This window comes from Talpa occidentalis, unplaced genomic scaffold (assembly GCF_014898055.3).
Source record: "Talpa occidentalis isolate TD23 unplaced genomic scaffold, MPIMG_talOcc4v2.1 talOcc4.17, whole genome shotgun sequence".
NCBI classification, from domain to species: domain Eukaryota; kingdom Metazoa; phylum Chordata; class Mammalia; order Eulipotyphla; family Talpidae; genus Talpa; species Talpa occidentalis.
Window position 1 is genome coordinate 23,196,581 of NW_023601754.1, and position 16,966 is coordinate 23,213,546.

Sequence of the window (16,966 nt, forward strand, 5' to 3'; positions counted from 1 at the left end):
CTTGAGCATGATGGATTGCTTCTCTCTTGGTATATTTAAAGTGCTCTCTGCTTTTCAACAGTTTCACTATAAGGAGTTTGGTTGACTGTGATGTATACATTGTGGCTCTCTTCCCATTTATCCAACTTTGAGTTTGTTAAGCTTCTTGATGTGCAGATTGAATTTGGTCACTTGAAGTCATTATTGCTTCACACATTCTTTCTGTCACTTTCTCACTTTCTGGGACTCCTATTATTGTTGGTATTCCTGACACTGCCTCATATGTCTCTGAGGAGCCATTCTTTTTCTTTTTGTTCTTCATTTTTTATCTTCAATTTTTTATTCTTTCTTCTGCCAGTTTCAATCTGTTATTGAGCCTCTCTAGTGAAATTTTCATTTCAGTTATTGTACTCTAGAATCTGTTTGGTTGTTTTTATGACTTCTCTTTTTTCATACTTTATTTTTTGAAACATAGCTATAATTTCCTTCAATTCTTTGGACATGATTTCCTTTAGCTCTTTAACATTTTTATAATAGCTGATTTAAAGACTCTGCTTAGTAAATTAAACATCTAGATAGTTCTTAGAGGTAATTTCTATTGGCATCTTTTTTCTTGTGTGTGAACCATATTTTACTCTGTGTGTGTGGGTGTGTGTGTGCATGCGTGCTAGTTTTGCTGAAAAATGACCATTTTAAATGTGTTGACCTGGGAAATCCTCCCACTGGATTTGTTATTTTTACTATGTATTTTTCTGTTGCCTTTTATTAAATGATTTTTCCTGCACTAGTACTTGAAAGGCCCTATTGTTAATTGTGTATAGGTTTTGAAGTTAGTTTAGTGGTTAACTGCATAAGATTACTTACATGATAAATTATGTGAGAGATTAGGGATTTTTCTAGGTATGAAAATAGTGTTCCACATGTGTTTGGCTTCCTGGATCTCCAGGAATATGTCAGAGTTTTTCAAATTTTCCCTTTGAAAATCTTTTTTCCATTTTTCCTTTCAAGCTTTTGCTGCCCTCTTATTAGCCCAAACTAATATCACTGACTCAGACAGATTAAATGTTAGATGATTACTGATGATTGTTTTTAACAAACTTTCCAGTGATAGAACTGTTTACACACAGTAAACTCTGTCTGGCCAATTAAAGACAAATACTGAGAATGGAGTATTTCTAGGAGCTACCAGATGTATCAAAGAGTGACAATTGTCTTATGGCACAACTTTGGGGAGCTTGAAACTTGTTCTGCCCCTCAATTGGCTACTCGGCTATTCATTTTCATAGTTATCTTAGTTATAAAGCTGTTCATTTTCATGGATACTTCAGAGCTGTTGAGGTTATGGGAATAGGGCAAATTGAAACATAACAAAATAAACTATTCTTTTCCAGACTCAGTCTCTTTTCTTGATTAAGTACTCCCCAGACTCTTGCAAACCTTTAATTTCCAGAGTCTGAAAAAGTTTATTTTGATCATTTTTGCCAGTATTCTCATTGCCATTTGTGATTGTTTTGAGGTCCTATATGCAATTCCAGAAATGATTCTCCCCTACTCTATTACAGGAAAATTTTTCGGTCCATCTTACACTTTGAATGGGTTTTTTATCCATGCATGGTTTTGGAAAATATTGGTGTACTAAGTTATGTACAACTCCATCATGTTAACACGCTTCACAATATTATATTTAAAATCACATTTATTAATATCACCACCAATTTCATCAGAAAATTGCTTAAGGTTTTAATATGTCAGGCCATCGTGGCAGTTACAAATCTTTCAAAATCCCAATTTTCATTTAGAAACTCAAATTTTATCACTAGCAACAAATACTGTCAGTTGTTTTCCTAAAAAGTGACAGACTCACTTTGTCATTTTCAAGGAAAATGTTGGCAAAATATCCAAGTCTGAATAGCCATAATTCAGTGCCAGTGCTCATTACCCACCCATTTTACAGAAAAGTTTTTATACTCTCAGGGGTCCTTACCCACACTTTGAGATCCACTATACAGAGAAATTGTTTCTAGGTTTCTGGACCTGTCCTTAAATGCTCCATGTTGAAAAATGAACTTCAGTTTTAGGACTCATGATAGAGACTTGCTGACCTGGCTTATTTAATTTAATATAGCACAAGAGAGGGAAAGCTGCCTTTGTAAATCTTTACAATAAGATAGCATGGGTAGTAATACAAAATTTTCCATGTGTGAATTTTAATTAAAATATTTAAGAATAAGGCCTCCCCTGGTGGCGCAGCGGTTGAGCGCTGTGCTGCGAGGCTGCCCGCAGCCTCTGCAGCGCCGGTTTGTTCCCCGGCCGCCCGCGAGTGTCCCACAAAAAAAAAAAATTAAGAATAGGGAATGTTCATAAAAAAAACAATTCTTATAACCCGATACCAGTCTTCCAGAATATAGATTAATATAAAGCATAATATTCTTTCTACATAACAATACTTCACTAACAAGTTTGTTTTTATTATTCTTAAAATAAATATTCTTATTTATTTTATATTCTTATAATAAAAAAGTTAAGTGTCGTCTTGTGAAAATTTTGGTTTTGGGAGTGTGTGTGTGTGTGTATGCGCGTGCACATGCACTTGTGTTTGTACTTGGTGTGACATGAAATGTCACTTTTAATGTGAACTGTGTTCAAAAAAGTTTGAAAGCCACTGCCAGAAACAATAACATGCTTTAGTGTTATTGAAAAAAAATAGATGTTTATAGTATAGTATTTGGGAGGGAAGCACATCTCCATATGTAATCCAAATTCTATATGTTTGCATGCTTAAAATAATAAAGGATATTTTATTCAGTTAATAATATAAGTAGTTAGTTCCATTTTTATAATAACCTGTATTTCATGGTCACTGAAAGCACATGGACTTCTAAAGTTCTTAAAATATTAAACAGGCAGTGGTGGGATTGATGAAATTAATTATTTCTTGCCTGTAATTCTAGAAGAAAATCATTTGTAGCACATTTACTGTACTATCCAAATGTGTGGACTTTGCCCCACTCTATTGGGAGGAACAGCAGAGCTTTAAATTGTGTGAAGTGTTCAAAACATGTCTTCAATATTTTGCTTTTTCTTTTTAGCTGCACATTGCAAACATTGGTTTATTTATAACTATCTAATTAGCCCGAATTTCTAAAGAGAATCAATAACATATTTAGGTGTGAAAGTATTACAGAAACAGGGAACAATAAACAAGTGGAAAAAAATCTCACCACTGTAACAAAAATCTGTCAATCATATTTTCCTTAACTTGAAACCAATGTCCTCTCTAAATCTGGTGCAGGAAATTAAATGTGGTGATTTAATCACCAATATTTTTCACCCTTTCTTAATTATGATGGATGGATTTTATTTACTTTAATATTTTAAAAGGAAAATTAAACTATGTTCACTCTATCCCAGAAGGGAAAAGCAGTATTCAACAGATATGTTATAAAACTGCTGTAGCCTATTGTAGCAAATCTAGATGGAATCAAAAGTAGCAAATTTTGCAGAAAATATTCAATCATATATAATAAGCAGTGCATAAATTTATAAACCAAATAAATTTAATAAATACAGCTATCAAATCATTCAAATTTTTAAAATATTCTAATAACAGGTTTTCTTTTGAACTGTTAATCTATTTATGGAGATGTTTTCTAAGTGCTACCTATGTAAGGATTACATGTAAGGATATTTTACTTTATTTGTAATTAATTTTCCCGCAACTTCAAAATACTCACTATCTTTCCAAGGCTTAACTATTCCCCCCCTCCCTCCTTTTTTTGCAGCCTTTTGGAGTAAATCAGCCTGGACCTTACATCATGTATACAACTGTAGATGCAAATGGGTATCTGAAAAATGGTTCAGGTAAGATGATAAAATGTCTATATGCATAAAAGCACCTTTAACCAATATACTGTTGAAAAGGTAAACTGGATGCCAAAATTATCATCATGTTTTCAAACCTTCCTAAAATCTTTACTTTTTATTTTTGTTTTTGTGTATACTTATATTGGTAATTACAAAAGATCCTCATGAAAATTTATTAACATTAATTGCCTATGTATTCCTATTGTGATGAAGTCAAATATTATCCTTATTTTTCAGTGGAAGAAACAGATATTGGGAGAAATTCCTTATCTTGATCACAGTACAAAGTGCTAAGTTAGTTAATAAAGTTCATTTTAGAAAAAGTAAAAAGTGAAATCCATATACAATCTAGACTAATCATAGTGTTCTCATATGTGGAGTGGAAACTGGAAGTTATATAGAGGCTTTTTTGATATATGTAAAGAAAAAATTCTTACATATTTGAATAATAAAGGGAAATGCAACAAAGACAAAAAGGAAATAAGACTGAGCAAAGGACTGAGCTTTTGACAATGACTAGCTGACTGAGATGAGATCCATATTAGAGTAAATAAAACTGTAATGATTTTAATCAGCTAAATAAGAAAAGGAGATGCTTCTTAACATTAATATGCTTCTGGGCCTCCTTGGTGGTGCAAGGGGTTAAGCACCCCACTGTGAAGCAATCCACAGCCTCTGTAGCATGAATTTGATTCCCGGTGGCCAGGGAGCAACCCACATGGCGCAGCAGACCTCTCCTGTCTCGCCCGCTGCTCCCCTCACCAGTGTATTTCAGTCAGTCTGCCTGTTCTGTACCCCACTCTGTCTCTGGTGAATCCTCTCGCTTCCTGCATCGCTGGCCTTTACCCCAGCTCTTGTATGCATAAATAAATAAATCTTTAAAAAATAAAACATTAATATGCTTCTTAGAAACTGCTATACTTCCGTTTTTATGGACCAAAAGGAAAATTCATTATATGAACATTATTATTTTATATAATGTCCTACATAAATATACCAGAGTGATCTTCCTTTTAAGCCATTTTATGAAATTAATAGATGTTTATAGTATAATATTTAGGAGGGAAGCACATCTTCATATGTAATCCAAATTCTATCTGTGTGCGTGCTTAAAAATATAAAAACAAAGTGACATAGAAATGTTAACATGATTTTCGTTTGCTTGTGAGATACTTTTAATTTTTTTTTGTATTTTAATTTACTACACTGATAATATATTGCTTTTTAATTTAAGAAAATGCTTTTAAAAATATTTCAAACATGTGCTGTATTTTGTGTATAAAAATGTTACAAAAAGGGAAGTGGCACTTAATTTCATCGATTTAAAGAGTACTATTGGGAAAACCTGTCCCAAGTTTTAAATGATAGAGATTTCTACTTTAAGTGTTAAGTAGATTTAACTCTAAAAATATGTTACTTGTTTAGACCTTATCTCCCATCTCATCCTACCCCACCAGAAGAGAACTTCCATTCTGATAATGACTATTTTTATATACTTTAGAAACTGCAGTCTTGGTTTTCTTACAGAACAATGAAAGGGGCTGTACTGATTAGTGGGTCAGGAAATTAATTTAGTGGCTTAGAATAAAAAAGTTCAGTATCGTCTCGTGAAAATTTTGGTTTTGGGAGTGTGTTTGTGTGTGTGTGTGTGTGTGCACGTGCTTGTGTTTGTACTGGGTGTGACACAAAATGTCACTTTTAATGTGAACTGTGTTCAAAAAAGTTTGAAAGCCACTGCTAGAAACAATAACATGCTTTAGTGTTATTGAAAAAAAAACCTGACCAGTCATCTTTTCTATATAGGTAGATCTTACATTATTGCCAAATACCCTGTGGTTTTACTCCACTTCCTAGCAAATCCTGAATAGCCAAATGTTCTTAGAGAGTTGCATTACAGAGGCGTCATAATTGTCTAAATAACCAATAGCTCCTGTAACAGATTAAAAATTAAATTAAACTACATTTATCATGAGCATATTAGGAGCTAACCTGCTCTGCTTTGAATCTAGGATTTTGTTTACTGCTCTTGTAAATTAGCCAGAGATCTGCAGTGGGGCTCCAAATTCCCTAAACAATATTTGAAAGAACTTAGTAGATTGGAGCATGTTGGCGTGCTAGTGAATTGTTTGTTATTTATGAATACTAACATTATTAAACCAAGAATTGTTTCTCTATCCTTTAAATTACTTATTTGGCCCTGCTGTTAAGATCTAAAGAGAAAATCATTTCCCTCAGCCCATAGAGGTTACTGTTTGCCTCTGAGAAAAACATAAGTAACCCTTACCTGCTATGAGCCCTTCAAAGTATGCCTCAAATATAAGAGCATTTAAAATATATGGAAGAGGGCCTCCCCGGTGGCGCAGCGGTTAAGCGCTGGGTTGCGACACTGCCCGCAGCCTCTGCAGCGCCGGTTCGATCCCCGGCCTCCAGGCGAGTGTCCCACATGGTGCACAGACCTCTCCTGCCGCCTGCTGCTCCCCTCAGCAGTGTACTTGGTCAGTCTGCCTGCTCTGCTTCCTGCTCTGGCTCTGGTGAATTCTCTCACCCTCCCGCGCTTCTGACTGTACCCAGTGCTTGTATGAATAAATAAATAAATCTTTAAAAAAAATAAAATAAAATATATGGAAGACTGAGCAAAACATGTCAAAGGGCAAAGAAGCATTTAGGCTAAGGTATAACAAAATTCATATTGATGATAAACATTAGATTATTGAGGAAAATGACTTACTATATAAGCTTATGATTTTTCTAAAATTTTAATTAAAGCCATTCAGATTTTTCCATTTTAATCAAAAATTATATATTCATAAAAAAACATTTTATTCTCTATGTTCATTTCTTACATATATATTTCTGAAATTATTTTCAAAGAAATAGTTAATTTGATTGATTCATGTGTATTTATAAACAAATTTTTTAGCACTTGTTCTAAATTGTCATAATTCAGCCAAAAATTTTAGTTTGAGCAATACTAAATAAGGTTTATTTTATGTCAAAAATCATAACTCATAACAAAAAAAATGAAAAAAGGTGTTATGCCCCCCCGGAACACCTGTGATATTCTTCTTTTAAAGAATGAATTAGTAGCCAGTAGAAGAAAGGAAATAATAAAAATTGAAGCAGAAATAAATGAATTAGAAAGTATAAAAACAACCCAAAAGATCAATGGAACCAAAAGTTGGTTCTTTGAAAAATAAACAAAATAGACAAACCTCTAGCAAGGCTCACAAAGAAAAAAACGGGAGAAAACACATATAAATAGGATTATAAATGAAAGAGGAGAAATCACAACAGATTCAGCAGAAATCAAAAGAATAATCAGAGATTACTATGAACACTTATATGCAAACAAATTCAACAACCTAGAAGAGATGGACAAATTCCTAGAACGATATAATCATCCAAAGCTGGACAAAGAAGAAATAGAACAACTAAACAGACCAATTACAAGCAGCAAAATCGAAGCAGTAATCAAAGAACTCCCCAAAAACAAAAGCCAAGGCCCAGACAGATTCACAAATGAATTCTACCAAATATTCAGCAGTGGTGTTTCTCCATCCCCTTCCCTCAAAGTAATCAATCAGTTTAATAAAGTGGCAGGATACAAAATCAATGCACAAAAATCAGTAGCCTTCCTATACACAAACAATAAATCTGAAGAAGAAATCAAGAAAACCATTCATTATTGAAACAAAAAAAATTAAATACTTGGAAATAAACCTAACGAAAGAAGTAGAGGACCTATATAAAGAAAACTATAAAACACTGTTAAAAGAAATAGAAGACGACACAAAGAAATGGAAAGACATCCCCCGCTCATGGATTGGAAGAATTAACATTATCAAAATGGCCATCCTACCAAAAGCAATTTACAGATTCAATGCTATTCCAATTAAAATTTCAATGTCATTCTTCAAATAAATAGAAAAAATATTGATGAAATTCATATGGAGCCAACAAAAACCCCGAATAGCCAAAACCCTCCTGAAAAAAAAAAGAAGGGAATGGAGGCATCACTCTCCTAGATTTCAAACTATACTACAAAGCCATAATAATCAAAATTGCAGGTATTGGAACCAGAACAGATACACAGACCAATGGAACGGAATAGAAAACCCAGAAATAAACCCACAGATTTATGGTCAACTAATCTTTGACAAAGGAGTAAAAAATATTCACTGGAGCAAAGAAAGTTTGTTCAATAAATGGTGCTGGGAAAACTGGGTTGCTACATGCAAAAGAATGAAACTTGAGTACTACCTCACACCATGCACAAAAATCAACTCAAAATGGATTAAAGAACTAGACATAAGACCTGAAACCATAAAATTTATAGAAGGAAATATAGGCGAAACACTACATGACATGCACTTCAAAGACATCTTTACAGACACATCACCCAAAGCAGTGATAGTGAAGGCAAAGATAAACAGCTGGGACTACATCAAATTAAAGAGCTTCTGCACAGCAAAAGAGACAATAACCAAAACAAAGAGAAACCCCAACAAATGGGAGAACATTTTTGCACACAACACTAATGATAAAGGACTGATCACAAAAATCTACAAAATGCTGACAAGACTCAACAAAAACAAAGAAAATAATCCAGTCAAAAAATGAGCAGAAGAGCTAAAAAGAAACTTATACAAAGAGGAAATACAAATGGCCAACAGGCATATGAAAAAATGTTCAACATCACTTGCAAATCAAAACTACAATGAGATACCCTCTCACACCAGTGAGAATGGCACATATTTAAAAAACTAGCAACATCAAATGTTGGTGAAGATGTGGAGAAAAAGGAACTCTCCTGCACTGCTGGTAGAAGTGCAAACTGGTCCAACCACTATGGAAAGCTGTGTGGCGATTCCTCAACCTACTAAAGATAGAGCTTCCATATGATCCAGCAATTCCACTCCTAGGTATTTACCCAAAGGACACAGAAAGAATATAATTTGTCTTTCCTGTGGTCTTTACTGGAAAATGTTTTGTCATCCCACCACAAATTGCAATAAATTATTCAGTAAATCCTGCATATACTGTGTATGCAAGTATATTTGGTACAAATAATTTGATTAAAATCTCATTCATTACTCTAATATCACTAATTCCTTCTAATTGCCTTAGTCTTATTGAAGGGCTATTCTCAGTATACTATTCTTCTCTAACCAGTTTTTTTACAACACAAACCACAGAAAGCTACTATGTGCTACTAGTAAATGTTGAAATGTATTGTGTATACAATATCTGTAACATAGGAAACACTCATTACACCTTGAACACATGCAAAAATGAAGTAAATTTCTTGTGATGCTTCTGTCATGCATGTTTAAATAAAATACTGCCAATATAAGGAATTGTTTACACTAAGTAAAGTCTAAAATTGAAAATGCAGTGTTGTTTGGAGGGAGAAAAGAAAGCTAGATTCCTCGTCTTCTTAATTAATTTTTGCTATTCCCTATCTTAAACTCACTAGAATATCAGATAAAAGTTAAATACATGAATTTAAAGAAAAGAGGTGTTGGTTTGATTGCAAATTACATTTTTAGCCACAGACTCATAGATAATATATTGTTAGGCTAGTTAAACCCAGAAAAAAATCCAAATTTTTATTCTGTCAGTTGCTTTGCTTTTCCCATTATTAATCCTTATAAACCAGGAAAACAACATTAGAATTAGAGACAAAACAAGAAAATATGTATGATACAAACTGCTAATTAGATTGTGCCTACTCAGCATAATACCTCATAGCTACTCTGTGCCTACTTACACAAACAATCATGGATCAATATTTTCTCAATTTTTCATAATCTTAATATAGCTCATTTGTAAACTTAGATAATTGTCTGAACAGTTTATCCTCAATAATATCAGACATTAGATTTTTGAATGTTGAGACACCTTAGAAATCTAGTTACAGCTGTTTTTATATCCCTAAGTGGTTTTTTATTGCCTGACAACCAAGGATCTCCATAATTGAACCCTAAATTACCTCCCAGCTTTATCTCTCCCTGTTATGTGCATTCTTGTGCCTCCTCCACATACCCAGCTTGGTTTCCAGGACATCTGGCTTCCTTCTTCCACGTCCATGCTCAATGCCCTTGCTTACCTTTCATCCTCTGCCTCTTCCCCATCCTTGTATCTCACAACTTCCAAATACTAGCACCATCCCATCTGTTGTTCACAAATCCCACTCCGCAAACTGAATGTAAACTCTCTCCACCAAATATCAATAGAACTTTATGTTGTACTTCTCTTATAATACCTACCAGTCTACCTTGTGTCAATTATGTCTCTGTCTTACATCCCTTGACACTACAGATTCACTGAACGTTGATTATACAACTAATATTATCTTTACGTGCATTGTCCATTGTAGAAAACCCAAGTATTTGTTGAATGAACAATTATGTAAGATCAGTACAGAGACTTCCTGTACTTTAAAATAATGTTTAGATTAAGAAAACTTGAGAAGATAGTTTAACTAAAATAGATCATAGTGACAGTTCATACCTCATTGTCAGTTTTTTTTTTTAAGTCTAATATAAAGTAGCGAATAAAGGCTTATTAAAAAAATTAAAATTAATAGATTTGGGCCTCCATGGTGGCACAAGGGGTTAAGTCTCAGCACTGTGAAGGTATTTGCAGCCACTGTAGCACAATTTCAATCCCCAGCTAGAGAGCTAATCCACATGGCGCAGCAGACTGCTCCTGTCTCCCCCAGTGCTCCCTTCAGCAGTGTATTTCAGTACATCTGCCTGTTCTGCTTCCCACTCTGTCTCTGGGGAATCCTCTCACCTCTCCAGACATACCTCTGGCCTACACCCCAGTTCTCATATGCATAAATAAATAAATCTTTCTTAAAAAATTAATAGATCTCTGGATGTTGATTATAAAGCCCCTACCTTATGTTGGGCATTCTTTCTGACTCTCTTCATGTTATCTCCTTGAATTTTATAGCATTAGAACAGTGCTAATGGACAGTGCCACGGTGGGGACAGGACACTGTCTATAGCGCAAATCAGCTCACTTCCACTTTTCAATCTGAATAATTAACTCACCACCATAAATGAAAGCCTAGCTGGTCCAGTGAGCTTGAACCTGATTGGTCCATTCACCATCCAGGTGCAAATACAAAAGGGAATATAGTCCAGCACCTGCACAGACTCTACTTGCCTTGAGGTCAGGGCAGGTTCATGGGCAGATACTCCAGGGAGCCACAGCCAGAACTGGCCCCAGAGAGGTTGGAGACATACTGCACCCAGTGCCTCTTGAGGGAAGGGGATGGAGAACCACCACAGCACACCTCCACTGTCTGAGCAGCCCCAGTGAGGCTGCACACAGAGGGCGCCACTGGCGGTGGGATGCCCACTTCTTTACCATTCTTTTTAGAGCAGCCTGTGCAGCCTGGCCCATAGGCTGTATGTTCTGTGGTCTGCTGTGCCAACAAAGCCTTCGCTTCTCACTGCTCTAGTGGCATGATATCTGGTCACACCCCGGCCCTGTGCCATGGGGATCCAGTTTCAGATTCACTGCAAGGTAGCCCTCATTCTACAGCTGAGGAAACTTACACTCTGAGAATTTAAGTAATTTAACTGTAGTATTCAACAGGTAACTAGTAGAGGTAGATTTAAACTCAGGATAATCTACCTGCAAAACCTTCACATTAACACTACTCTAATATTTTTAAATGTCATCTCATAAAGAGCTTGGGGAATCCTAAAATGAGGAAATTATCCTAACAATCTTTGTTTCATTTCTGCTTAAACCATTGTAATTGTGTAAAGTGAAATGATGACTCTAATTTAAAAAACACAAAGTGTTGTTTTATGATGTTTCTTATGTTTCTTTTGTATTGCTTTAGGCTTATTATTTTTGTATTTCATGATCTATTTTTCATAACTATTCAGAAACAACACTTAAATAATGCATACAGTTCTGGGTGAGGAGGGGTGTTGCTAATCCTGTTTATTTAGTAGTTGAATAATAATAAAAGACTCTAGGACCCAATGTTTCTAACACATTGCTTGATGTTTGTTCCTAAGTGAATTCATCAGTATCTTTTGTGATCTAGTACTAGAGGACAATTCCTAAGTAATAATGACCAATATTGGTTAGTACTTTACTCTATCCCAGCACTATGTTAAGCATTCTCCATGAAGAGTCTCCTTTATAGTACTAGATGTGAAATTCCCTGTCAACTGTATGAACTACATAAAGTTTTTTTATATTTATGTACATAAAAATAAATCTGCATTAAAATACTATATATAGATAGATCATAAGGAAGAGAAGAGATGTCCCCAGTACAATAAGTAAAAGTTAAGATCCTGGTATTTCTGCTCATGCATTTCTTTCTTCCTTGATTCAGTAATAAAGTAGATGTCCATTTTCCTAATGCATTGTAAAGATAATAAATTCACCCTAAAAGATAGATATTTCTTAACATTATTCATTTAAAACCAAAGGAGTTATGTTTCAAATTAGACTATAATTAAATTCATTGTAATCAAAGAACTTGACCATATTTACAATTAAAATATACGAAGTTTTTTTTTTGTTAAATGTGTCATTGACAGTATAGGATTTCTCCCCTCAGGTGTGGTCACCTTAGCTCTCCCACCACCAAAGCACCCATAAGTCCTCCATCACAGTCCACTGTTCTCTCCCCCCATCCCCATTCTCAACCCTCCCCCTCGTACTGCCCCTCTGGTGGCCTCAGAGCTATGGTCAATTTTCAAGGGTTGGTTCAATGTCTGCTTTGACCCTTTGATTGGCTTCTTTGTATTCCACAAATAAGTAATACTATCCAATATTTAATCTTTCTCCTTCTGTTTATTTCTAAGCAAAGCTACTTTTTAAAACTTTTTAGTATTGGCAGTTTTATTGTGCAATGCAGAAATAGCATACTTATATTCAAAGGTTAGAAAATGATACTAGTTTGGGCTGAATACTGAACACTGAATACCAAAGAATGTTCCCACCAAATGTTTATATGAGGCTTTTGTTACTCGTCTATATTAAACTAGCTAACAGGAAGTACTCATAATTTAATCAATAGCTATTTTAGTAATCTCTTTTAGTGATATCTGAATAATTTCATGGATGAGATAAAATTGGTTGTTCATTTATAGGAGATAAACTATTTCACCAAGAAAGATACTATTTAATGTATTTGAGTAGTTTAGGAAAGGAGATAAGACTGGTGTGAACGATTTCTTATCATTAAAACCAGAAAAAGAAGGTTATTCAACCATATTGCAAATTCAGGCATAGTTTTCAGATTAGAGAACTTTCATCATTACTTATGATCAGAGAAATGCAAATCAAAACCACAATGAGATACTATCTCATTCCCATGTAAATGGTCCTCATTAAAAGACTGGAAATAACAAATGTTGGCAAGGATGTAGAGAAAAAGGAATGCTGTTGTGGTCATGTAGCCTGGGCCAGCCTCTATGGAAAATTGTATGGAGGTTTCTCAAAAGATTAAAAATGGACCACCATATGACCCAGAAAGCCCATTCCTAGATATCTAACTGAAGAATACAGAAACATTAATTCTAAGGGATAGATGTACTGCTATGTTCATTGCCACCCTATTTAATATAACTCAGTTATTGAAACAACCTAAGTGCCAAAGGACAGAGGAGTGAATCAGAAAAATATGTTGTATGTGTACAATGGAATCTACCCAGCTATAAAATATGAACTGCCATTTATGACAACATGGATGGTACTGGAAAAATAATACTAAGTGAAACAAGTCAGAAAGAGAAAGACAAATATAGGGTGGACTTATTTACATATAGAATATAGAGAACATGATAAAAGGTCAGTCAAAACCATGCCAATAATAAAATCTTAACATTTGACTGCAAAATTGAGGCAACCAGAGGGAGAAGGTGGTAGGGTGGGAGTGAGGAAGGATAGGACTGCAAGAGAATATGGTGGAAGACTGGGCACTGATGGTGGGCAGGATGTGAAGTTTGAACCTATAACTCCCAGAGCAGATACAAAGATGTAAACTACTTTACCTCAATAAACATAATTTGGAGAATATAAACAAAAATATACAGATTAAAACCTTTTAAATAAATTTTTAAATGTCTGTTGTTCCATCTGATACATTAATTTTTTATAATATTCTCCTAATATTCTTTTCAAACTCTACCCTATGAATGAATCGTTGTTTTAAAGGCTGCTATGCACTTGTGATGATTAAATGAAACAATAGGAAAGCACTGATATACAGGCATTGCCTCAAACAAAATCTTAGATCATATAGGGGTGCTCAGTTACACTGGTTAGAAAAAGGCATAGGACTTGAATTCGTAATCCTCAAAGAAGATATACCAATCATTAATAAATACATGAAAAGGTGCTCAGCATTAATGATCATTAGGGTAATACAGATCAAAGCCACAGTGAATTTCTACCTCACTCCCATGATAGGATGGATAGGATGAACTCTATCTCCCATGGATAGGATGAACACTATCCAAAAAACAGAAAGTAGCAAGTGTGAGCAAGAATGTGGAGAAATTAGAAAGCTTATATATTTGCTTGCTATAGGTTGAATGTTTTGTGTCTCTCAAAAATAAGTATGTTGAAATCCTAATGCCCAGTGTGATGATATTAGGTAATATGACCTTTGGGAAGTAATTAAGTCATGAGGGCTCTGTCCTCATGAATGGAACTTATGTCATTATAATAGAGGATTTAGAGAGTTCCATCACCCCTTCCACCATGTTAGGACACAATGAAAAGGCTATGAACCAAGGCCCTCACCAGAACACAGCCATGCTGGTATCTTGATCTTGAACCTCCCAGTCTCCAGAACTGTGAGAAATAAATTTCTGTTGTTTATATCTACCCAGTCTACAGTATTTTGTTATATCAGTCTAAAGAGTTATAGTAGTCTGAACCATAAAATTACCGTATGATCTACCAACTTCACTCCTGGGTATATATCCAAAAATAATTAAAAGCAAATTCTCCACAAGCTATTTGTATATTCATTCAGCATTAGTCACAACAGACAAAAGATGGAAGCGACCAAATGTCCACTGACAGATGAATAGATAAACAAAATGAGGACTAGACCTAAAGTGGAATACTATTCAGCCTTAAAAAGGAATGAAATTCTGACATATGCTATAATAATGCATTAGTCTTCAGGACATTATGCTTAGTAAAATCAGTCACCAAAGAACAAATATTGCATGACTCCACTTATATGAAGTATCTACAGTAGTCAAATTCACAGATACAAAAAGTAGAATGGCCATTGCCAGGGACTGGTGGAATGGGAGTTAATGTTTAATGGGTACAGTGTTTCAGTTTTACAAGATGAAGATTTCTAAAGATTAATAGAAGTGATGGCTGCACAACATTGAAAGTACTTAAAACTATTCAAGTATACACTTAAAAATGGATGAAATGGTGTATTAGGGTTCTGCAGAGAAATAGAACTGGAAGGAGTTAAATATATATAATATATATATATATATAGTCATACCTCCCTTGACAGGGAATATGTTCTGAGAAATGTGTCATTTGGCAATTTTATCATTGTGCAAATATCAGAGTATACTCACACAAGCCTAGGTGGTTTAGCCTACCTAGGCTATATGGCATAACCTATTGAGACCACATACGTTATTGATTATTGACTATAAACATTGTTAAGTGATGCATGACTCTGTGTGTATGTGTGTGTTTGTGTGTGTGTATACAGACTGCAAGCTGGAAAACCAGGAAAGCTGTCTATCCAAAGTCCCTAAAAACCATGAGAGCTAGTATCTTAGGGCAAGGAAAAATGAATCTCCCGCTTAAAGCAGAAAGCAAATTCTCCCCGAACACCCCCACCCCCTCAGTTTATTCAGTCTCTGTAAGGATTGAATTATGCCCTCCTGCACTGGAGAGGGCAAACCTTGTTACTTAGTTGAAACAGCTTCACAGACACACCTTGAAATAATGTTTTACTAACAGTCTGGGCATCCAGCCTAGTAAATTGACCGATAAAATTAACATCACAGATTGTTAATTTTGATATGTGTATTTTACTACAGTTAAAAATAAAAATAAAAAGCCCTAAGAAAATATACAAGGTTCATTTTTACATACCTTTTTAAAAACATAAGTTTAACACATAAATAATTAGCCTTTTTATTCCCAATAAATTGTCCACTTATTATGGCAAAATCATTTGAACCACACTTACTCTAACAATGCCAAAGATTCACCCTTACTCACCCAGCTGCCATCACAGAAACTTCAAAACAACTAATTTGTTGCCTTACAAACTGAAAGTCTTTGAGTCATTTAGTCTTCTTAATCACTCCAGCAGTCACTGTAAAACTATGTGGCTTTACAAGTTCAGAGTAATTTCTAAAGTACTTATCATTATTATCATCATTATCCCCCCTAAATGCTCCTGCAGATAATAAATTCAGTAACTTAGCTACAGAAATACTTTTTGCACTTGAAAGCTTCTAGGTTTGCCTATATTTGTTTATATTTCTATTATAGCTCTTTGAATTGCTTCTCTACTTGTCTGACGTATGCAAAGAAAGTATGCACATAGTCAGGACTTGTGCCAAGTAGTGTAAAGTAAAATAAGCCTTAATGAACATTGACAGGTAGCGAATGATAGAATGCCCAGAGTCCCTGCCCCTTTCTCTCTCTTGCAGTCAGGAACACTTGAATCAACTGTAGTGGGATGCACCAGGAAAGTGCTTCTCTAGAAGATAAAATGTCCAGATCCTTTATAACAGCCTATATTTTATATGGATATTGGAAGAAAATGTGTACTATCAAGATGAAGAGAAAGCCTCTTAGTTAAGGGAAATGACCTGTTAGAAAGGAAGAGCCTCTCTAACTATTAGCCTGTTCCTTTATTATCTAAGTCAGACTTGCTGAGCCAGTTCCTTGCAATTAAAAGGTAGGAGAAAATGAGCCCAAAACCATCTAGATGTGCCTGTCCTTATTTTCCCTTTAAAATATAAGCTCCTCAACTTTCAAATCTTTTCCTAATTCATCTCTCAGCTTGCAGCACCATAAAATACTTGGCAAATAATGTTACTATTTACATAAGGTAATAGAAAGAGGGCATGGAATC

General features: G+C 34.8%; 1 protein-coding gene across 1 annotated transcript in view; it reads left to right on the plus strand.

Moving 5' to 3' along the window:
* ITFG1 (integrin alpha FG-GAP repeat containing 1) overlaps nt 1-16,966 on the plus strand; it is a 199,685-nt gene that overhangs the window by 166,308 nt on the left and 16,411 nt on the right. The window contains 1 exon segment of the mRNA XM_037518077.1: nt 3,762-3,840. Within this exon segment, the coding sequence (XP_037373974.1) occupies nt 3,762-3,840 (79 nt within the window).